General features: G+C 36.4%; 1 protein-coding gene across 1 annotated transcript in view; it reads left to right on the top strand.

The window, feature by feature from the left end:
- The window catches only part of LOC139146245 (RIMS-binding protein 2-like), a 157412-nt gene that overhangs the window by 125468 nt on the left and 6742 nt on the right, over nt 1-25202 (top strand). The window contains exons 16-32 of the mRNA XM_070717653.1: nt 2225-2446; nt 4452-4527; nt 5396-5419; nt 8161-8208; nt 11113-11349; nt 12009-12092; nt 14753-14830; nt 15288-15449; nt 15884-16156; nt 16775-16936; nt 17904-18026; nt 18729-18905; nt 19403-19566; nt 20384-20428; nt 21559-21732; nt 23170-23352; nt 24354-24570. Of these exons, the coding sequence (XP_070573754.1) occupies nt 2225-2446; nt 4452-4527; nt 5396-5419; nt 8161-8208; nt 11113-11349; nt 12009-12092; nt 14753-14830; nt 15288-15449; nt 15884-16156; nt 16775-16936; nt 17904-18026; nt 18729-18905; nt 19403-19566; nt 20384-20428; nt 21559-21732; nt 23170-23352; nt 24354-24570 (2449 nt within the window). The remainder of the gene's footprint in view (nt 1-2224; nt 2447-4451; nt 4528-5395; nt 5420-8160; nt 8209-11112; nt 11350-12008; nt 12093-14752; nt 14831-15287; nt 15450-15883; nt 16157-16774; nt 16937-17903; nt 18027-18728; nt 18906-19402; nt 19567-20383; nt 20429-21558; nt 21733-23169; nt 23353-24353; nt 24571-25202) is intronic.

Genomic DNA, 25202 nt, shown 5'->3' with positions numbered 1-25202 from the left:
AATTCCATTCACATTTCTATCCTGAGAAATATAAATTGCCAAATTCAGTGATTGATCCATCTGTAGAGAGAAATGTAAAGATAGATACGGAGAGATACATCCCTGTCTGTTCTAATTACACCCATCCAATGCAAATTGCTTCTATTGATTATCTAAACGAGCCAGTAATTGCTAATTAGTATTCAAAGACAACCCTTAATGAATTGCATTCCATCTTGATTAAGATTTGATTATCCTGTTCTGTAGATACAGAACCAACGAGTTCCGTTCTTGAACGTGAGATTTCTGACATCGCAAATCGTCATTGATTTTTCTTACTTCGTGTGTTTCACACTGTTAAGTAATCAAGTATAACATGTTTGTATTGAATCTCTAGTGAATCTTACACTCTTTGAGTTTCATCTGACAATATTGTTTCAGAAATTGAACAAATGCCCAAAACAGAAGTTTGAAAAGAAAAAGAAATCACCAAACGCTCTCTGGTATACTGAGTTGCGTTCTGAATATTGACAGATTTTACCTCGATCAATCATAGTCCTTTCAAAAGTCATGAAGAAGCCAGCTAAAAATATCTTATTCTAGATTATATAGCAGAGTGTTATCAATACTGATAATAATTCCATTAATCTTTTAACTCCTGATGAAAAGAAAGTAGGGGAGTCTTTGTTAGCGAAGACATAATATTTCTTTTTATCTTGCACCTGTTCATTACTGAGATAATTGCAAGACCTCCTACAGAATTTGTTCTCTTTGTGATTGTGACGGAGAAATCTGTCAGAGATAAAATGGAATTCAATATGATTGTATGTCTGCAACTGCTAATGTCCATCAACTATGCCTGCTGTATTATTACTTCTATTGAGGTTTCTGTGTAATTCAGTGAACGTTCTGGCTGATTTCTGTCACTAGATCGGCCATACCATTCATAAGTGGGGGTTTAGTTTCTCTTTATCAACTGCATTTTGACTGTTTTTCGTAATTCTTTTGGTAACAAAGTATTTGATACTGCCATCGCCTTCCTTACTGATGTAACTGCATAACAGCTCAGACTTTCAGTCAATTCTTAGGCTATTTTGGGCTCAGTTTGACAACTCAAATGTCAATTGGCAGCTTGAAAAGTACCGTACTTTCCTTGGAAATGATTTGTCACCCAGAAACCTTTCAATACCGTGCAGGTAGTTCGTTTGGTGGACAAATTTCAAAGGCTGTTGATAAGTTAAGAAGGAGAAAAGCGAAGACATTGTTGCTACCGCATGATGACTCACCTGTGCAAATTAAAAGCTAGTCGAGCATCAGACATTACAGTGTACACTACATCAGATGGACTTTTCCAATTTTTGATGTTTCAGTGGATGTTTTAAGATACTCCACCGCGCAGACAGAAGACTCTTCAGTTTCACATGATCTGTTAGAAGTGGTTCTGAAAAACTGGCCGGCAACAGGATTGTGTTGTGCAGACTAATTTTTGCAGATGTTTGAGATGTCCATTGAACTGTAATTCATTACCATTACTATAAAAATGTCTGCAGCAAGGCGCATTCCAAGTTTAATGTCAGTATATGGTTAAAATGTGCCTACTTTTGACTAATATCATTTAGGCTCTGCTTCTTCTTAAATTTATGTTTTCTGTAGTTTACAAACCTTAAATTGTCAGAGCTCCTGTATCGCTCAGATTTATTTGGGATACCCAGTTACATGTATAGTCAACATTGTCACTGATGTTGCATAAGAATTGTCACAATCCAACAGGTGGTCACAAACTGAAGCTTGCAAGGAAAAAAAAACAGACGCATATACAAATCCATATATTAAAAAAGTGTAGCAAATTTTTGGATTACCTTAAAAGTGACAAAATAAAATAATTTTCATTGACTTGGGCAGTTAAACATTTAACGATGAAGAAACAGACATATTCACCATTGGACTGGTCTCTGTTTGTTGTGATTTAATTTTGTTAAAATTACAAAAAAAATTAGTTGTACGCCAAATTGCTGTTGGTTTGTGGGTATGAAAGTAAGACAGGTTAGTGACTTACTGATACGTGTATAGCAGTGATGGAACATGTTTGTGAGGAAAGCCAAACCTCATGGGAATAAGGATTCACACTCCAGAGTGTGTGTGAGTAAGAAGTCCTGTTTACTCATTGATCATAAGGACATGCACACGTCTATGAAATTTTCATGTGTATTTCTCTGCTATAATGTTATCTCTTTACCCCCTGCAGGTGGATAGTGGTAGTGAGGCTGAAGACCTGATGGACGAAATCAGCGACAAGATCGATATGAACATACTCAGGCATACCGCTGCACCGAAACGAGACAAGCTGGCTGTCTTCATTGCACGTTACAGCTATGATCCTATGCAATACTCGCCCAACGAGAGCCCAGAGTCGGAGCTTGCCCTCAATGCTGGGGAATATATCTATGTCTATGGCAATATGGATGAGGTGAGGATTAATATGATATCATATGGGACTTGTATATCAAGGGATGGCAGGTTAAATAGGGCAATATCAAGGGTAGGTCAATAATTAATCAGTGATATCGTCAAGGGTAATATAGGTCAATAAAAATATTTCACTGGGACTCCCCAGTCATTTTGCCAGACTTCCTAAAGGTATGTAATGTAATCATATCAGGATCGATGGAAAGAATTGTGACATTCTGGTGCATTTTGTTTCAGAGTTTCAGAACTCACGGATCTCCACCCTTTGTAAACACACATTGTATTGTGGGGCAATATTTGGTGAATCAAACTATTCTTATGAAACAGCAGATAATCTGGGTTTGGTTTTCAGGCAATACTTAACAGAAAAGGCCAGTTAAAGATGATATTGTCATATTAGCATTCAATAAAGATGCATGCAACGTGAGTGTATTAAAGAAATATTGTGTTGGACATTATAATCACTCAAAGTGTCCATAGTTTAATGTATCCGAAGCAGCAGGGTGACAAGCAAAGTTCAAAACATCATCATAAAATGATGTAATGTCACTGACTCAGGGCAGTATTTACAGTAGGTCTGTGCAAGTATCAAATAAATCTTAAAAACCTAGTTTTTAATGCTTCCTTCTTGTGGAGCTCCTACTTCATTACTGAAAACGATAAAAATTGTGGATGGAAAAAAGGTAATAAAGGACTTCGCTGTGTCTGATTCAAATATTGGAGATCGTTCAACGGTTGTGAAAACATGTCAAGTAAAGAGACTGCTTTGATAAATAGCTCTCAAATAAGATTTTTACACAAATGTCAAGATAACACAGAAGTCGTAATCATTTCATGAGAAGACTTGGTGTACAAAAACAGGTCACTGGATAGTACTATGACCTTTCATAAACACGACGATGAGACCCTCACTGCGAGTTGCATTAGCGAATTTTTCATCAAGAAGTCATGTCACGGGGAGATATAAGGAATCAACATGGTTTCTGTCATGATGTATGAAGGCGGATTTTGTCAGTATGTAGCTGTAATAAATGTGTAATACAAAGCAATAAAGACTAGATTGATCCGTAATTATAGTGTGGTCTATTCCGTGTTATCCCTTTGTATGAGCATATGGATGAGATATTCCGCAGACAAGACATCTTAATGCTCCATGATTGATCATCATGGTGACCGGCTCACATGTTGCCGTCTTGACAACATAATTCATCTGCCTGAGACCCAGAGCAGCATTTTATGATGCATTCTTGTCCACAATGAATTTGTTTTTCCTGACACACGCCATATGCGTGAACTTCATTTACAAATACAAAGTCTCTGAAGTGTTGGTACACTTTGTAGGTTAATTTTGTGTTTTCTCAACTCATGACATTTCCACTTTCCAAAAAAAGCCTGAAAAACCAAGAGATAATCTTGCTTTGTCCATACTCTTATATCTTCACAATTTATGTTCCTTTTAGACACAGAGAAAAAGAAATACAATTGAAATTTCTTTTCCTTTGTAATACCTACAGTACAAACCTTAAGATGTATTGTAGTTTTAATACCACAGTTCAACATAGATTGCACAGGAGAAAAGTGGGATTTTGCAGCAAATTAGCCTGTCAAATTATAATCATCAAAGGTTTTGATACCACAGTTCAACATAGGCTGTATTGGAAAAAAGCTGATTTGCAGTAAATTAGCTTGTCAAATTATAATCAGTTTTTAATACCAGTATTACAGATATCAGGATCCAGGAAACAAACTACAAAATCCATGACAAAAATTTGCAGAATAATTGTAATCGGCTGCTTTCCCGAATACAGAAAATTATACAGTCAACTTTTCAACTCTTAAAATATTTGTTCAGAAGACAACCAAGCTGATATCATATTTTATACATGACATGACCAATCAATCCAATTTACTATGAGTCATCGCTATCATGACCTCATAATCCTAAGCGTACTTTATTTTCATTTCCACTTTGATAAACAAGCACATGAATATTTTTATCTCAACAGGATGGTTTCTATGAAGGAGAATTGATGGACGGGAGACGGGGTTTAGTGCCTTCAAACTTTATTGAAAGAGTCGCAGGTAGGACTTGCATTTAGATAAATTCTGATTCTGCCCTTGCGAGTCACTTTCCCCGTGTTCTGGCACATATCATGTGCTCAACCAAGGTTACTCATTGTGTGGGCATTGACATTTCATTTTCCCCCAGATTTGGGTCAAGTTACATACATATGAAAATTTGTGATGAAAATTAGAAAATGATGATAGTTGACTGTATAGTTGACTGTATCGTGTTTCTACTCAAAGGCTGGTTGAATTACCAGTTTCTACGGTCACATCATCTAGAAATTAAATTTGGACATGAGTTGCCTTCGAATTTAAGAAAACCATCAAGAAAGTTTTGAGACTTTTTCCATTATGTTTAGAATTACTTTGAAGCCATGCAGAACATACAAAGTAGTCATGTCACCCCACGCAATGACTAAACTCGGATAGACCATCAATTTATATGTTCCCATTCCCTTTTCAAGAACATTTCCGTGCATGAATTATGATAATGAGCTAATTAGCATATTGACCAACCCACCCTTGATGCTGTATGTTAGCTAGTTAGCATTCACAAGATACCGGTAGTGTTGTTTGATATTTTGATGTAACGTTGTTCGGCATAGTTATATTGCATTCTGGAAAATAGTTTCAATCGTGGATCCATATATTCAATGTACAATTTTGTCTGCCTGGTTCCTTGTTCACTGCATTAAAAGTAGCCGTACGCTTTATTTGTTTAACAAAGTAATCCCATAGTCATCGATCATAAGTTAACTTCTCAGATGTCGACATAATTTGCACAGTCTCATTGTATATTTTCCTTTCCTTTCTTTTCTTTCTTTATTTCTTTTTTGTTTTTATTTTTTGTTAAAATGATTTGTCATCCTCATTTGCATAATAGACGAAGATGATGTTAACACTGAAGGTAACAGAACCAATAGCCACTCATCATTTCCCACTGTCAACCCCCGACTCATGCTAAACCTTGCAGTCATCAGGCCCCCCCCCCTCATCTTGCATCATCCAATTTCATCAACCTGCCTACGTCTTGCAACTTTTTAATTTCCTATAATATTCGTCAATGTATGCTAATCGTAATGAGTACTGATCATTTCCACAGAAGCTCATTTCTAACCTGTGTCGTCACGGAGATATTATATTTAACCTTTCCTTTATTCAGACACAAATCACTTTGAAAATAATCAGCTGGAACCCTGAAGTCCCAGATAATGACAATAACACAGGCTGTAAAATAATCATTCATCAACTTCAGGGCTTGCCAAATTATTTCTTGACATTTTCATGCTCCATTTATGTGACACGTTATCCGGCGCAATTAGGATAGTTTTTTTTTCCCGTCTGTCTGATTTTTTTCCATCCGCTAATGAGCTTCCTTGGAAAATATCAGCACATGCATGATTGTTCCAGTAATGACTCCTGTCCCATGGTGATCGGAATGGTGGTGGGTTCATTCTGATGAGTTCAGTTACCAGACCTATGTGATGTCTGCTTCTCTATTTGAAAAGGCACATTTTGAGAATGCACATTTGTGTCTTCGTCTGTTTTGCATCAAAATAATACAGCTAAATTCAACATTGGAAAGCTTTCGTACATTTGCAATTGCTAGTAGACATTTAGTGCAAATGATTGCAAAATATAATAAAACTACAAAAATGGATGTCAGCCTCACTTGAGAAGCACACTTTAGTGCATAATAGGGGAACTGACGATAGCTGAGCTGTCATGTCATGGCTGTGGTATAATATAGTATAAGTACTTCTGTACTATGTAAGTTAAAAGTACACTGTCTTTCATGTGCAGGGGAAGTTGAAAGTGCATGCTGTATACTTTATCATTTCTCTAGGTTCAGGTGTAGTTTGCTGTCACAATGTCTGTAAAATTTTAGGAAAACATTTATGTTTTGTTATCCTCTTTGAGGGATAGATACTACAGAACTTTGCCACCATGTTGCACATTGTCAATACTTTGGACTTCTAAAACACCCAATGATATGGATTTATGTCATGCTCTTCTTTGTAATTTTTTTAAAAATTTCTGTTATACTAATGATACATTTGATACCAAATCAATACAACCGTTAATCAGTTTTTCAAAAACTAATATTTTCATAATTCTGTCATTTGATCTCAGCTTGTTTGCTTTCTTCGTATGTGACCATACTTGTTTCCCAGGTATTTCCTTAACACACAAAATATTCCAAATATTTTCAAAAGGAGTATCCTTCAATTAGATCACAATTTTAAAATTTTTCAGTTTCTACCTATCTAGAATACATAAAATTGCTTTTTAATTGTGCCAGTTTGTTTTTAAAACCGTTCTCACATTTTCGAAATGTATGGACTGTTTATCAGGCTGAAAAATTGCACCTAATAGATTAGGCTATGAGGACAACTTCCTGTTCTAAAGATTTGCATTCTGAGATGCTTTCCTGTCATGATTCTTATTTACAACAGTACGGTTTCTGTCATTGTCTGTCTCACCTGTCAAAGAAAAGCAGCAGCAAACAAAAAAAAATCGATGAATTTATGACCAAAGTATGACAAGTTAGTTTGCCCAACTTATCATTATGGCTTTATTATCCTGTACTGAATTAATAGAATCATTGGCCATAAATCAGTATAATTTGTTTTTCCATTTGATTCACAGCACTCTAATACTGCAGGACATTCAGATTGGTGCGCTGTCACCTAACAATATGACAGATACAAAAACTATCAACTTTCAATTATCCGATAGATGAGTCCTTTCCCTCTTCCGTGTCATCTCTTGTATCCATCAGACATTTATGGCACTTATTTTTGAAATTTTAATATTGTAATATTTTTCCAATGGCAAGTTTCTTTTAAATAAGTATAAATGTCAACCTTTAAAATGTTAGTGAACAGTTGCTGAAAAAACTTGTCAGCAAGCTTCTAGAAATAACAGGTGGTTTGGTATTATTTAGTTAAAATTGGTTAGAGTTGCAATGTAAAATAATCAAAATTGTCTTGATCACAAATATCAAAAGATGAACACTAGATGTTGAAGTACAATTCTGTTGTAAATTTTGATTGGAGGTCCTGGTAACATTGAATTCTTCATTCCCTTAACGTCTTTCCCATGTGCTTAGGAATAAACTTACTTCCACTGTACTGTATTCTGTGCTGTACAAAATGTTTGTGTTCCGCCATACATGTCCCACTTTCAGCTCACTATCTCTGTGGTTCCTATCCTGTCAGAGTATTTGCTTACTTGCCTTCTTTGCTTTATCTTGGCAGAGATACCAGTAAATAACTGTGTCGCTAGCTGGCCCTCTCTTCCCTTTGTGTTGGTAATCTGGTTAATATACAGCCACAGCCTGTTGGTTTTTCTCAAATCCAACACTTCCGACTGACCAGCCACTTTGTTTTCCATCGCCGTACCCTGTACCACAAAACATCTGTGGGCGTTTTCTTTTTCTTAAGGAGGGTCATTTAAAAAAACTTGCCCGACACCCTGCCCACTGAACTGTTACACTATAAAGTACAGAGATCTTCCCCCAGCTATTTGTATTCACAAATTCCTCGGTTGGTGCACGACACACATCTGCTGCCACAATGAAAAGATTCTGGAAGTTTGCCGCTGCACCCAGCTTCGATTTCAATTGTTTTCCGTGTTTCATTGCAGATGAGGATATGCCGGAGTTTCTTCAGGAGCCGGCTGATACCGGAGAAGGTAGGACAGAGTACATTCGGTTACAGCAACTTTCCTTGTTGCCGACTTCATATAGAAGAGTCATCTTTCTACGATTTTGTTTCTCTGACTTACCACAAGCTGCCAGCTTGTATGATTATAAGCAAATCACAGTGTAATTGGGACAAAAAGTCAGACTCTAACCATAGTCTAAGTAAAACTCACTGTAGTTTCAAACAGTCCCTGTCTCCAATTTTAAAATCATTACTCACATTTCACTCAATTCTTAAATTATTTATTGCCCTTTTCATATTTTTAATCACCATTATAATGAATCATCTACATGTCTGAATTAAATTCAACTTATTCGTTTGTGTAACCATAGCTATGATTCAGTCGAAAATATACATTAAGTAGTTAAGTATTGGTTGAATTTCAGTAATATTTCAAACATCTGGTCATTTGTTCTAGAGAAATTTCACATAAGAGAAGTGTGTTTGTGTTGTGAAATCTTTAGGTACTCAGAATTTAAATGGGCTTTGAAATGGTCAAAATTACATACTTGAGCACCAGTGTTTACACAGTAATGCTGGTGGGTTTTTTGCAGCCAGTGCAATAATTTGATATTCAACTTATGTTTTAGCTCAGTATAATTCAGACTTGGTATCCGTACTAGTATAGAGGCTAATAAGGTTGTTTACTTGCTACAAATTCAAATGGGAAATTTAATGCTGTGATATCTCATCTGATAAGATGAGAAGATATGAATAAAGTCACTGTCACAGCTGCCAGTCACATGGTGATATTCTATTTGTATGCTGCAGTCTTTCATTTTAACATCAAGTTTTGTCACCGGAATTTCAGGGTGTGTGACATGCCTGTATAGAAAAGAATTATTTACTCTTAAATTGTATAGGCGCTTTGATATTCAGGTCGTTTTTCTTTGGAAAAGTCTCCAAGGACTTTGAATTTTGATCTCTTTGAGCTAATGATGGTGCATGTACTTGTGGTTCATTTGTTATCACAAGATTCAAAAGCTATCTATAGAGAATGCTCGGTCAACAGCAATAATACAATTGCTTTGTGTTGTAAGTATGGCTGCCCTGCCTCAAAGTTACGGTGATTTCAGTGTTTTCTACCGTGGATAATTCCATAGTGTTGATCAACCCGTGAGTACGTTGAAATTGTGTGTTTTTTTAGATGGACACGTTGATGATGGAATCAGAAGAATCATCACAGAGTATAATGGGGGTCTTGATAACTCATTTTCTCAGGTGAAGGCTTAGAATTGGCCATTTTCACACACTTTGACATGCTATGCATGAGTCATCCACAGGCTTAAACTAGTAGGATTGACACAGAAGACTGACGGGTGTAACTGCCCACAGCAACGGCCATCTAGAGGAATTTCTTTGTCACCATTTCATTCAAATCTGCTAACATTTAGAATTCTGAAACACTCTGCATTTTGAAAACAAAAGTTTCATGATGACAAATAGCTGAAGAAAGAGTCCTCGAGCAAAACTGTGAACTTTCACATGTCATTTTAAAAGCAAACATACAGTTTGAACCAAAACCACTCATCAGGCATAAATACCTTCCACTGGCTCTGTATAATGCATGGGTTGTTCGGTGCTTAACTTAGACCGCTTGTATTTTATGACTTTTGGACTCAGTAGTTTGCTAAGAATAAAGCATTTCCGGCGCATGACAAAAGCGTGCTGTCCATAAATATGTCAAATCGAAGAAAGTGAAAGGGGTCAAGCATGAATAGCATGTGTATGTGCTACTGTAGGTATTTCTTTCATCATCAACAACCCAGACAAGCGCCACTCCAAGTAAATCTCTCATTCAATCTAAAATCTTTATTGTTCTTGTTCTTAAGTATATGCTGAGGGTTTTCTCGGGTCCGTTTTCCAACAGTCATTTCATGCTCCTTGAGAAATAGAGAGAGCTGGATATACCCCAGTCACTGTTTAAGATTCTTTCTCAGAATTAGTCTCTTGAAAACAGTCAGCTAAAAATAGTCGTTAAAAATGAAAATCGTGATGTGTTTCTTTTAAGTAGCTCAATTTGTACAGTTGCCATGGAGATAAATGAGTGAAATGATTTCTTAGAAAACCAATCTCAAAAATTGGATTAATGTGAATATGAGATGACTCAAATACCGCACAGACTCATGGAAGAGATGAGGTGAAAGAATATTACAAATTCCCAGGCAGTTATCATGGCAACCTTTGATAAATTTAGCTCTAATCTTCTTTCCGACATGTCTGATCACTCTTTGTGACCACTCTGTGGCCATCTGTATGTATGAGATTAATCCGCTCAAAAAACTCTCCAAGCATATTACATGCAAAAGTTTGATATTGTTTCATTTTGTGGTCGTATGCTTGTATGAGATTAATATGCTCAGCAAATCTCCAAGCACATCACCAAAAGTTTAATATTTCTCTTTTTTGCTGCAATCTGTCTTTAATACATGAAAGCCAAAGTGTTCTGTATTAATTTTGATAATCAAACCTGAACGTACAGGAAGTCTTAGAACATAACGCAAAGACTTGTGTCGATCATTAGGTGGGCATGAAATCAGACAACAGTTAATAAATAAATACTTCAGAAGAGACTTTTCTAATATAAATTTAAATCACCTTATGGTCTGTCATTTGCTCGTAAACATTTGTTCATGAGGTGGTGATGTTTAAATGTGCAATATTGTAATTGTTAGCTTAACTTCACACCATTGTTGTGTCTCGGGATTCAATTCTTTGTATTTTTTCCATTGTTTATGTGTGTCACAAAATGTTTTGTTTACGTTTTTAAGTGTTTCACTTGTTGCACACAACATTGTCTCTTGATTCCAGAGCATGAGTGAAATGTCACAATGTTAATGATCTTTTTGACTCCGACTTCACGTCTTTACCTGTCTCTGTGATGTGTTTCTAGATAATACTCAGATACAGCCAAGTCACGACACTGTCAAAACTGTCAAAAAGCGATCAACACTACCACCTCTGCCGTTGCCATCACAACCGCCTCCCGTCACTGCTGCATCTCCCGTACAGCCAGTCGCATCGTCACCGACTCCTGTAGCAGCTCCTGACCCCACATCCACTGTAACCATAGAAACAGAAAAAACAAAAGAGGAAGTTGTTCAGAGCAGTGAGGAGGCCATGATTGAAGGTCCAGAAACCCACTCTTCCCTTTCTTATATCTTCTACTGATCTTTGGTTTCTTATTTCTCATTTCAAAGTTTAGACACGGAAGTGTCTTTTAACAGTGTGTCCTGCCTTTCTGAACCATCTTTTTATGAAATACATTTGTGTTAACAATTGTTCACAGAAGTTATAAGAAGTCAGCATCTAATGAGTGAATTTAACTTAAAGTGTTGTATACCTGACATAATTTCTGTGTGTAAATATTTATCAAGGTATAAATTCCCTGTTTGATGCTGAGAAACTTTGAAATGAGAAACTGTCACTATCCACTTGCCCATCTGTCATCTTGATTTCAAATCCCTGATTTGTCCAGGGTATTTTGTCTGTCATCTTTAGTCCTGTGTTTTGTGAAGGCATGTTTACAATTCATCCCCTCTTCTTCCCTGGTATCTATTTATCTCTTTACCCAACCCCATTTCCCAGCATGCATTTTGTCATGTGATCAGTTTTCATCTTGCAGGACGTGTTACTTTCATTCGTTTCCTGCGGTGGTGGTTTTGTGTGTGTTTCATGGGATCTGCACTTCATGTGTGTCTGTCGTGAAGTCTCGTGACACGTACACACACATCTAGCTGTGTGCTTTCCTCTCTTGCTAAATGACTTATATTCTTTGTATCACTGTAGAGCTGGCCGCTGAGATAGAGAGTACATTTTCCAAAGACTTGAACTCTGACCCTGACCCATCTAAGGATCCTTCTTCAAAACAAGGTTCTTCCACGTTATAACTGTTTCTCTGGATGCACTTTTTTGCTGTTACACTCACTTCAACTGACGCTTCATTCCTTGGTTCTGTCTTTTGTCAGTTTCTGTATCTTGCATGGTGTTTTTTTTTCTGTCTGTTTAAGGAGTTCTTGCATCATTGACTCTTTTTCCTGATTTTTCTGTGGTTATATGTCTGTTATTTCTATTCTGTGGTGTGAGAAATTAAACTTTGTGATACCCGAAAACCTAACCTTCACAAGACACAGTCATAGATATTTTTTCTATTTGTATTTGTGCAAGTCCTTTATACACTGTTGTTGTTGTTTTTGTTGTTGTTATTGTTTACTTGTTGTGTTGACGATTAACAGACTTTTCAAGTTCATCCATTCATGCCTCCTTTCATGACACTAACATGACTCAGACTTGTGCATGAGGTCGCCTGTGTTCAATGGTGATTTCTACTTCCCAGCATGCACTTCACTTACTGTAAATAACATACAAATACTCAACACCAGAGGGCACTGTTTACTGGCTTCTTTCATGCTGTACCGTGTATCAGAAAAGAAGATTCTGCTTTGCACATTGAGCCCTGATGACACATCATTGCCAAAAAGGATGTTTTTACCTTATTCTTTTAAGATTGCATGCCAAATTGCTTGAAACTCATTCTCAGAATTGTCCTGTTTCATAAATTCTGCACCTTGCATGGCTTGTAAGAATTTTAATCTGATGTAGATAAAAAAATATTGCATCACTTTACTTATTTTCAGCAAAACCTGTCGAATATTTCTATCCTGGGAGACACTTTGTTTCAAAAGTGCTATTTTATCAATTTTCCAAACATTTTACTAACCTTAGAAAATTATATTTTAAAAGAAAGTACCAATATTTATATTGTAAATGAAATGCCTCCATTTTAACAACACTTCTTGGATACATTGACAAATCTTCCCCCCAGGTCATGACAATACTGTCATTTTCATTCATCAGACTTTCTTTGACAAATATCAATATACATATTATATGCAAGCAAGTTTTTATCGGCAAAAGATTATACTTCTCATCAGCCCAAATATCCGGATGCTTTACATTTGTGGAATTTTACAAAATCAAAAAGGGATTAATAATGTCAATATTGATGAAATTTTCTGAAATATGTGAAATTTTATGAAGCCAGTAGCCATTTAAACAGAAACCTCTGGAGCTTCAGTGTGTAAATAAGTGATGTGGTCGTTCTATGTCATTTGTGTGAATGTAATCATTTTATAACATTTCTCTATAGCTCATCCTTTCTTGTTAAAACTAAAGAATATGCTGTCTCTTCGTGTCCTGTTCATAATTAAAATCTGCTTAATAATCACACAGAGCTTCCAATAAAGTTTTTTGTCAGCTCTGATAAAGTTAACCTGATGTTGGGCCATTTTCTTCTAGTTAATACTAATCTGGCAATAGGCTGAGGATAAAGGGTGTATTAGATATATTCAATGGGTTTCAAGTATTTTACGCATAACACCTAATGAAAAAACCTTCCTTAATTTTTACACAGTATTTATTTTTATGATCATTTTTTGTAGATATTGGTCATTTGAATTTTTTTTTCTGTTTTTTTTTGCATTTAATTTGCTATTTTATTCATAACGTGATCATAATATGATATATATATGTTGACATAAACCAGTGTATAAATGCAGTCATTGAGTCATCTAGAATTGGCAGCATACATCAGTTATTGAACTGTTTTTTTCAGGAAATTTCAAGTATGCTGAATTGCGGTCAATTGAATACCCATTTGACACACGCAATCATAGTTTTAAATTTGAAAATTTGCAATATCATCTGACAACACCACAAATGCTTGAAAATTTTTCTTCTGTCGTGATATTAATACCTGTCAATTTCTCAAAAATATTAAAAGTCGTACTTAAAGTGGTATATGAAGTTTTTCTATTTATAGTCAGTGAAATGGAAATGGAATCCAAATTTTCCATAAAAAAACTTTGATGCTGTTCTCCTACACATAAGACAACTCATTAGCACAGTATATATTACCATCTTTGCACTCTATACAAAAAGTGTCATAGTTCTCATGGCGTCATAGACAATCTTTGTATTCAAAACTGTTAGTTTGTTTTCATAATATGCCTCCTATCATTCACTTCAAAGTCACTGCAAATAAGTCATACCTTGAAAGGACTATACAATGTCAACTGGAATCATAATCTCTGGTATACATGAAGGATAATACTGACATATTATGTGTGGTTTATAATTTTATTTTCCATCCACTGCTCATGGTGTTATGTTTTTTTTTTCCGCAAGGAAAAAAGTATTACTTTGATTTTTTTTTCGGCAAAAGCAAAAGTGTCCAATGCTGTATTGCAGTACTTTTACAGCTCGGTACTTTGACCAGTGGAAAATATAATATTCAATGTGTAACTGAAATTATCCTTCTGTAGGTATTTTTTTTTTGCAAATTTGTGAAAATAATTGCCATTGTGTTTATGTAAGGCAGTGTCACTGGCTATGGCAAATCTTTCTCCTGGGAATTGTTTTCACGATACAATGATGTTTTTCAAGCCAGGTGTGATGAGTGCACTGAATTCACCTGACCCTGATTGCATCATGTGTTTGCTTTTAATAATAACCGTCTTGACTGTGTTATACAGGTGAACATTTGAATGATTTGGAGTTCGATAGCAGTGATGAAGATAACGCTGGCTTGAAAAATAAACTTACATACCCAAGTACGTATCAAGTCACCTCATTATATCTGATGCTTTGTCAACTTCTGGTGCAATTCAGACCAGTGGACACAGTGGTAGTACAAAGCCATCGTCAAGTTTGATCCTGTAAAGCTTTAAACCCCTGTGACATTTTGGTAATGCTAATAATGGATGTGTCTGTACCATTTCTGTGCATTATTCAAGTGATTAGTTACCTGGATTCATTTCACATCTTCCCTAGTTTCGTCGATGAAATCGTGTAGAAAGTTCAGCTGCCTGGTATCTCTGTGTTCATTCATAGCTATTCCCATCAATGAACAAAATTGCGATAACATTATAATCTTTAAATGAATTGAAATTTTCAGTTCTCAGCCAGTTGTCAAGGCTTTACTATTGTAAAAAAACTTAGTAAGTGAGCAGCTTTCAAATTTATCCATGAAGTTTGTGGCATTCACATGTATCATGTTTCCGTTCCTAGACGACCTTGCCGCCTTGCGACGGGGAGATCATCAAGTCAGCGACTTGGAGGATATCCCTGAAGTGGAGGAAGAGAATGTGCAAGTTGCAACCATCCACAAACTTGCAAGCAACGAGGACAGTCTGACATCCATCAGTGAGATTGATGACTTGTCCCTCGGTGGTAAGTAGATAGGTATTGTCTCTTTACAATATTGGACATAGAGGGCGCACTTTCTGTAGAATCTGCTGTGACAGCCCTATTGATTCTAAGACGACAAGTCAGGCTGCATTCAACACACCATACCTAATGCATTATTTTCTATACATGTGCAATATTTCTGACATGTCACTGTCATGTTAAAATTGCACCAAAGCAGCTGAAATGAAATTATTCACAAAAAAATTGTAGTGTCACAGCGAGGAACTGACTACCATGCAATAAGACTTCTAATCCTCTATTTCACTATCAGCACAACTAAACATTTGTTTTTCTGCGTTGTTTTTCTCTACATTATACTTTTGCATGTCTAATTGACAAGATTCATTTGCATGCAACTAAACCATAACTGTTTTAAGTAACCCCACCCTTTACTGTCTCTCCCTCTATCTTGCAAGAAGTTGCCTGTCCGAAGAAACTGGAGCTGGAGAAGCAAATGCCCAACAGTATTATACTCCAGTGGGTGGCTCCGGATACCATTGCGCCTCCAGACATCAAGGAATACCGCGTCTACGTGGACGGCCGACTGAAAGCCTCAGTGAAAGGCGATGCCAAAACTAGAGCCTTAATAGAGAAAGTGAACGCTAGTCAATCCCACCGTATCTCAGTGAGAACAGTCACCAATGCTGGGATGTCTGAGGATGCTGCATGTACTATTACAATAGGAAAGGGTAAGTCTAGTCCCTGGTCTTGAACTTGGTCACATATCTGTGGATTCCTCCTCTGTCTCCAGTTGTAGTCTCTTGTTTGTCAGAGAATATATAAGGTTTGTCACAACAATAAAAAATGTGAATTGAAATCATGTGGATAGATGCCACAAGTAGCATCATTTTCTCTGTAGTGCTACTGAAATCTTAATGGGGTTTGAAAGAAAACTTCATGGTGAAATACATAGAGTTCTGAAAAGGTATCTTGATAGTTACGTGAAGTTTTGAAACGGAAAAGCACAATGGCAGGACACTTTCTCTCTAACTGCAGAGTTATTGGCAAGTCAGTTCATTGGATGTTGTGTGCATTTGGTCAAAGGTCAAGTGTCAAGGGTCATAGCAAGGACAAGTTTTACAAAATGAGAATGTGCTTAGAATGTTTCTCACCGTCAAATAATGTCACGATTTGTGAAAATAACTGACAAAGTGAGAAGAGATTGCAGCTGGAATGCTCATCCCAAGGTATACCCTGAAGTCACGCATGTCAGAGCAAGCTGAAGGTCATTTGTAATGGAATAGAGATGTAAAATTTCTGCAGAAAAATGGACTTTGAGAATAAAATGTTTTTTTCACTGTCTACAGAAGCTACAGCTGCACCCAGTGAACTGAAAGCAGTCAATGTACTGCCCACTGCAGCAGATATCATATGGTTGCCTGGCAACAGTAACCTAGCGCACGCCATTTCAGTAAACAATGTAGAGGTGAAAATAGTAAAGCCGAGCACTTACAGATACACCCTTACAGGTAAGTAGCTGTTAACTTTTGTGTTCTTGCCAAGGTGTTGCTAAGTTGTTGGTGCATCACTATGGTTAATTGGGAAACCCGCACTATTTCTGATGTCCCCTTATATGATTGCATTGATATACAGTGGAGAGCTGTAAAATTTACTGGGGTACTGTCCTCAACAAAAAAAAAACAGTATTCATCCAATGTACCTTGGTCACACTCATTTCAAGTAGTATTGCCAATACGATTTTTGTCCAGCTCCTAAAGGAGGGGGGGGGGGGGGGGGGGGGGGGGGTCGCTGGAACTATGCCTGTTCAACTTTCTTGTTCACAAACAATATTTCATGCCTGGTATTTCTAGATGCATCAAATCTACAGAACTGCAACATTTAAATTTTACAATGTACATTATGGAAAACGTTTTAATTTTCATCAATCAACAGTGGGCCCTGCAGAATACAGTGTTTATATTGGTTGTATGGGTCCCGTACAACCTTTAAGCACAGTTCCCAAGACCCCCTTCCCTTTAACTTGCAACAAATTTTTTACTGCAAGTCACTACTGTAGCAAATTACAATGGCATTGAGAAGAAACAATTCCTGTCAAGCAGTGACTATCAGTGTTCTGTTTATATCACATCACCCAAATTTCTATACTGTTTCTCTTCAATTGCCATAGATATTATTATTTTGATTATAGCCAAAGTAAAATAACGTCATCTGTAGACTAACGTTTGTTTTGTTTCAAGATTGGCGTTGCATGAAGTATGAGCTATACATGGGTATTGATTTGCTGATGTTTGGTTGGGAAAAACAAAAAATCAACAAAATAAAATGAAAGGGAAACACGAACATTACAGCTACAAGGTTCTGTTACAGTAGTAAATCATTTTGAAGGCTTTCTGTAAATTTGATGAAAAGACTTGATTTTAGACAGAATTTTGTCAGCTGAAGGCTAAACATTCTCTGTCTAATTATTTCTGATAGGTCTATCACCGATGACAGTTTATAGAGTCAATGTCAGAGCCAAAGCTCGCAGAACGTCGTGGGACGACAACAGGAATAAAAGAGGAATGTCAGCAGAGATAGAGTTTAAGACCCCGCCAGGTGGTGAGTAAATAAATCAGCATGCGATGGCATAAATCTATAAATTTCTTTAGAGCTCTGCATACAGCTGTCTTTTCCATGCTGACTAATACAGTGTTTGATACAGAGTGATCAATTTCCTTTAATATTTCCCATCCTTACATGGGCATAGATCTACACGAGAAAGGCAAAATTACATCTGATCACATATTCATGAAATCACAAAACCCTGTGATTCAAGATGGTATGCTGCCCAGTTTTGTGGTCTTAGGGTGTCATATCTACGTACGGCCTCTTACCATGTTCAAAAAATACTGTTATACATTAGTTCAGACTGGATTAATACATTTTAAATGTAGACGGTAAACTTCATTCATTTGAAAATTGTAAAACTTAAGTATCCAGCAATATCTAAATCAGTCTTGAGATGAAATTGTCATCAGCATTGTAATTTTGTCAATGTATATAAGACTGGCCTCACTGCTATAACATCAGCTTTTGTTTTAACCATGTCAGTGAAAGTCTTAAATGTGTGGATACGTATCACAATGTTCCACAGGCTACCACTAAATCGCTACTTTTAACCCATGGGATATCACGACCTTTTCACTTGTTAGTTACATAACTGTGCTTTCTATAAATGGAAACCTGATCCAACACCAAGACCAAAAGTTAGCAATATGGATTACATTTTCCTCATTGCTTATGCATGGTTAATTTCCCCAGGTCTTCCTGACCCACCGCTAGACATGCAGGTGGAAGAGGGGCCGTATGAGGGCTCCCTTCTTGTCACCTGGTTACCAGTCACTATAACCACATCAGGTACTTCCAATGGTGCAGTTGTCACTGGCTATGCAGTCTGTGTCGATGAAAAAGAAATTGCTGTGGTCGACTCCCCAACAGGTAACTACTCTAACCATATCTCATACAAAGTTGTTCAATTTATGACATGTAGTTTACAAAAGACTTAAGGCCGTCAACACAGTAATTTCAAAAACTCACTGATTTGATCAGCTATTTCAAATGAGTGGTAGATTCGATTGGCTATTCAAATAAGTCACTGATTTGATTGGCTGTTTCAAATGAACCATTGATTTGATTGGCTATTTCAAATAAGTCAAAGCCTTAATTGGCTTAATATACCTATCAACATTGCCAGCTTACATACCTTTGTCAGAATTTACCTATATTATAGTAGTTGTCAGATATGTCCATGGTTGTCACAAACAGAGAGGCATTTCTTTTGATTACTGAAAGTTAGTTCTTTTTTAAACAATGTGAAACTTAAGTTTGTACCTCCAGTACAAACAGCGAGGTCTTGAAATTAAAGTTTTCATCAGGTAATCATTAATTCCTTTGCAGCACATTTGTCAAATTTGTTTGCTTATTTCATTGTCTAGCTGACAGAGCAGTTGTCAACGTCAACAAAGTCAAAAGTTCTACTTACCGCTATCTGACGGTGAGAACACTCTCCACCAATGGTGCATCAGCTGACTCCAGGGGACTTCGAATAACGATGGATCTGTTACGAGATAAGAAATCAGATTCTGATAAAGATGCCAAGGTAAAGCCTAAAACAGCATGTACAAATTCTTTTTGTCTAATGTTACTAGCCGTTCCTAAGAAACTTGACTTCTGACTGGTATGTCTAATAACAATATTTGTCTCAAGAGGGCAGTATTCATCCAATACTGTTTCCCAGCAGTGCATGCACAAATTTAGTTCCAGTTCATATGATATAACCACTTCAAGATAACAAGTATGACAGAAACATAAGGAATAATCTGAACAAGAAGACTGCTATAACAACAAACTTTATATGCTGTACCTCTTCTCATAAACATCGGTGGTTGTTGCATGGATAGTGGTCTTGACGTCTGTAATTTAGTGGTTGTACTGTGCTGTGTTTTACACTGTCATGCTTCTCAATATCTCTCTGCTTGGTGTGTGTTTGTGTTGTTCATCCGTGTTCTAATCCTCCCCTTGGCTGTCCCTCTCATAATTTTCCCATCACGGTCAAATCACAATGTTCCTTCTCTTCTGTATAAAGCATTTACTCAGATAAACATGAAAAAGGAAGACATCTTTGATGTCTGTGTGTAATAACCCAATGATAAAAAAATATAAAACTTAAATATAGCAACAAGACTTAGATTTCTAATCTTCATGAATAATATTGAGTAATCCAACTTCCCTGTGTGGCGTGGCCCTCTAGTTAAGAATAAATAGCTAACCCTGTACCAAATGATAAAGTTATAATCTAGATAAACGTTTTCCCGAAAGAATGATGTTACTTTTCATCATCGTTTCCATGTCACACACATTTGTCACTGTGAGTTTGTTTGTTAATTAATATTCTCCTGTGCTTCTACCGTAACAAGCATCATAAACATAGGGATCATCACCGTTTTAAACATCGTCACCGTGTAAGTATCAGGTCGTCTCAGTGAACCCTGAACTTATATAACCTTAATGACATTGTGTCCTGTTTTTTTCTAAAGTGTTATAATGTGTTATAACCTAAAGTATGTAACTCAACACCCGGCATGTCTTTTTTTTTGTGCTTTTCATTTTTTGTTCATGGTGGTTAACTTTGTTAATTGCTATGATAGTAATTTAAACTGTTGCTATAGTTACCAATAAAAGTATTGACCATTGATGTATGTAGCATACAGTGTAGGGCATATCTTCTTTGCTGCATATGTGTTTGCTTTTCTCTGAGAGACTGACAACCATATGTCAATGGCCAAGGTTTTTGTGAAGCTAGCTTAAAACAATGACAAGAAATTTCATATTTCATCACACAACATGCATTTCATCATGTTTTAAATAAAACACATTGGCATCATGATTCTTGAACACACATGGCTTTATGCATGTATTAATTAATGTCCTGCACTAACAAGTCGACTTTTGTTTTTAAAAGTGTATATTTAATGAACTATTGTGTAAACTCTATCCATGAAGACCGAATGTTAGGGAAAGCTGTTCATTCAATGAAAATGTCAAACGAGCAAAAACAATTTGGGGTTTTTACCATCTGTCAGTCAGATTCTCTAAAACCAACACAAAGTCACCAGGATAATATCATCCAAGAGCATAATGTCACTCTACTCTCACTCTAAGTCTTCATGGAAATAATTTATCTTCAAAAAACATTAAAACTTTCATCAGTAACCCCTGTCTTTAAAATTAGTAAGAAACAGTTTCACAGAGTGTTCTGAATCAAAGGTAGATGGTTTGTCCACTTTGCAAGTTTATCACTCACGTACCCATCTACCACCTGCACTCACACCCTTCTGTGTCTGAATGGAATCTCCATCACATACAGCTCTATACTGTAACAAGGGAGAACCTGAGAGGATAAGTCTACCTGGTGTCTTCCTATGTCAGTCCAAAATGAACGTTAGTGTGACTAACTTCCAGCTTATGTGCATTTTCTTTTTCTTCGTATGTCTTCCGCGTCCGTGTCTGTCTGTCTGTTGATGTCTCTCTATCTATCTACCTACCTGTCTCTGTGTACGTCTATGGTGGTCGGTGTCACCCCTGTCCTCAGGTTGGTGGTGGGATGTATGATAACATTACTGATGACACCACATCAGCTGCAACAAGTACACACACCGATGAAATCGTAGAAATCTTTAGAAAAGAGACTGTGTCTCCCATAAGTAACCCTGCTATAGACGATAAGCTAGACCAAGTTCCAAAAGACGAAATAGCCTCAGCCAAGGTGGGTATTTAGATGTATAATTGCGCTGCGAGTCTGAATCAGAAAACGGTTCTACTGACAGCTCTGCTCAAGGTGACTTGGATGTGTATAAAGGGTTACTGTTGTTGCAATGTTAGAATAATTCCAAATAAATCTTTTCTAGAATATTGCTTTGATCACACCAAAGAGGGACAGTGATTACACTTCTTAAAAAATCAGAATCTGAAGCAATACAAGTTGTAATCACTTTTCCTTTAATTATAGCTGTAATCTATTCCAGTGATCTTCACAACGAGAATGAATTTAACTTTTTGTTCATTGACTTTTAGCATTCTACACACTCAATAATATCCCAAGTTTATTCATTCATATATATATAATATATATATATATATTATATATATATATATATATATATATATATATATATATATATATATATATATATATGTATATGAATATATGAACATATTATTGTTTGTATATTCCATGTGTATTGATGAGAACAAAATATGCAGTGAAGTAGGTTATGTCAATTCTGATCCATATCATGGTGTTATGTACATGGTTTTTAAAGACAACTAATAAGTATCATCTAGTATGTAAATGATTAACTGTAACCATAGTGATAGCATGCTCTCTGATATTAATTGATAAGATAGTAATCAGTTTATATCCGGTAATCATGGATTTACAGAATTCACCCCAGTGATTAAGGCAACAGGATGGCAATTCTACAAGATAACAGACAGTTTACAGAGTCGTTAAAAAGACTTTTTTGTGTTGTAAACCATATATTGGCACTGCATCAAGCATTTTCGCGTAACTTATTGTGATATTCATGATTTTTCATGAACCATGGCATTTTGCATTCTTAAGATCAGTTTTCAATATGACAAAAATTGGTTCAGTGTATCTTGGTAATCACTGATGTACTAATCAGTGAAATGGACCCAAATTGCTGTTTATATGGCCAGGATACTCAATAAACTTTAAAAGAACCAGCCATTCTAAAGATAATCTGTATTGCGTAATTTTTGGAGAACAACAAATGTTTTTAATGACTTGCTGGATTGCCATCCACCTGTCTCAATAATCCATGGGATGTCAGTAATGGAATTGTTTATATCAGCAGGTCAAGTTTAACCCTTTCCATTAGTATTGCCACTGCACATGTGACAAATTCAACCTGTACATTGAAATAATAGGATTGAATCACACTTTGGCAGTGAAATGGTTACACAATACATGATGATAGAATTCATTCTAATGGTTAAAATTCTGAAGAAACAGAAAAAACAAGTAAATTTTAATATTCACCTCATGATGGGGTATAACATGACTGAAATAGAAAGCAGTTGGCTGTCAGATGCCATTTAACTCACATCAGTGCATTTCATATAGTAAATCTGCCACTGTCTGTATTTTTAACCACTTTGATATTGTTTCTCATTCAAGAAGCCTGAAATCCGTCCTTCATTCCGAGAGGAACTTCATTCCGATGAGAGCAGCGACAGATCGGAGCTGTCGGACATAGCAGAGGAAGCTGAGGAAGAATTGTCAGAGTTTGGAGATGATGAAGTAGAAAAGCCGGACAATGCCAACAACTCTCAATTACCACCACCAAAGAAAGATGTCAAGGTATGCACGTGTTCCTTAACCCTTTCACCATCATGGTTTGTCCCAGATCCATTGTTATCAATCATGATTGTGGAACTTTTTACATGAAAATGGGGGGTGAATAGATTAAAGTTGTTCTGTCATTGCAAATTTACAAGTATGGTGAAAAAAGGTATGCAGGCTATATTTACTCATACATCGTCACTAGCACTATATGGTAGTAGGAGCACACTTGTTTTATCATTGCCATCCACGTGAAAGTCAGTGATCGGTTACTTTGGATATTGATGGCAACTTTCTGTCAATTCACGATTGCATGCAAGTCTTGTGAGAGTACAGATATTCTGATGACCAAGGAAGAAAAATTTCAAAGTGTTCTCATATTACTGTACATTATATTCCCTTTTCGAAAATAATGTTTTTTTTTGTGAAAAAAGAAAAAAAGTATTCTGAGTTTATATTCATGAGAAGTAAGAATAATTGAAAGTTTGTTGTCCAGATCTGATTGAAAGGGAAGTTTATTCTGTAAAAGTCCCAGCAGTTGTATGTGTTAAAACGTTGTCACAACTATTTGATACGTATGTAGTGTTGTCTCTTTCAGCAATGTTTATGATTTCAGCAATGTTGCCAATTTTCAGTTGTGTTATCTGATAATCTCTCCTGCTCACATGGAATGGTGTCAACTCTTGCAATGCTGCCATCAATACCACATCAACAATGTGGTATATGCTGTGCATGATGCCAATATCAACAGCAGTGATTAACCCTTTGAGCACCAAAGTCAATTTTTGTTGCCCCTATAAAATATACCTCAGCCAATTTTTGTCAGGTTTTTGCAAAAATGTTGATAAAAACCGTGGCTGATGAAATATTGTGCTCATTCATTCCAAAATGATCAGTAGAATTAAGGAAAAATTCATAAAAATTGATAAAATGTTGACTAAAATTTTGGTGGGAAAAATACAGAACTCAAAGGGTTAAACTTACATCACCATTCACTATTTTTTTGTGTCTCTCCTCAGAGCAACCACGAGCTAGAGTTCGACACAGACCCCGAGATTGAGCAATTTAGCAAGCAAGAGCAGACAGTGCCTATACCTGTGATACGACAGCAGAGGGACTATGAGAGGGAAACGGAACAGTCTCCAGATCACCATGTACAGGAACCAGTGCCTGTGAAAGCCCAGCCAATGTCTGTACCTCATATAGGTCAGTATCAAACCAAGGAGAATGACTCTCGTAAGTTTGCTTGACTTTGATAGAGCTTGGTGTGCCGTGTGATATTCATGTGTGAACTGTTTGAGTCATTTTTGGCATAACTGGAAGTTCTCTGTAGGAGCCTACTGGCAATAAACATAACTATGGAATTTTCTTGTGCTAAGGGAGAACTATAACATCTGTGAGATGTCCAATGAGTGCAGAAAATTCACTAAATAATACTTTTAGTGAAAGAATGCAAATTGTCAAGGGAAAAAATGTCAAATTGTGTGCCTATACTGCAACAAAACAGAAGCGACTGGTGACTACATGGATAAACTACACATATCCGTGTAAGCTTTTTTCTGCTGTACTGTACATATTTTAACTGTCCAACAACTGTAAAGAGAACACTTGCAAGACGTACACTTTGCACTTTCACATGTTTGACACCTCAATTTATTTGCCGATAGTTATACAATGTGCAGTCTTGAAACCCAGATATCTTCTGTCCATTTATCCACATGGCATCTATGCGTTTTCCCCAGTAACTGATATAGTGAAGACCTTTCATACTCATATTTATTCAGGTGTGTGTGTCAGGAGTCAATTGCTTTTTTCAGTAAATCACGGATTACCTAATAGAGTTTGTTGTGATTTTTTAGCATTGCTAA

This window comes from Ptychodera flava, chromosome 12, assembly GCF_041260155.1.
Source record: "Ptychodera flava strain L36383 chromosome 12, AS_Pfla_20210202, whole genome shotgun sequence".
NCBI lineage: Eukaryota > Metazoa > Hemichordata > Enteropneusta > Ptychoderidae > Ptychodera > Ptychodera flava.
This window is presented reverse-complemented; position numbering and strand designations above follow the sequence as displayed.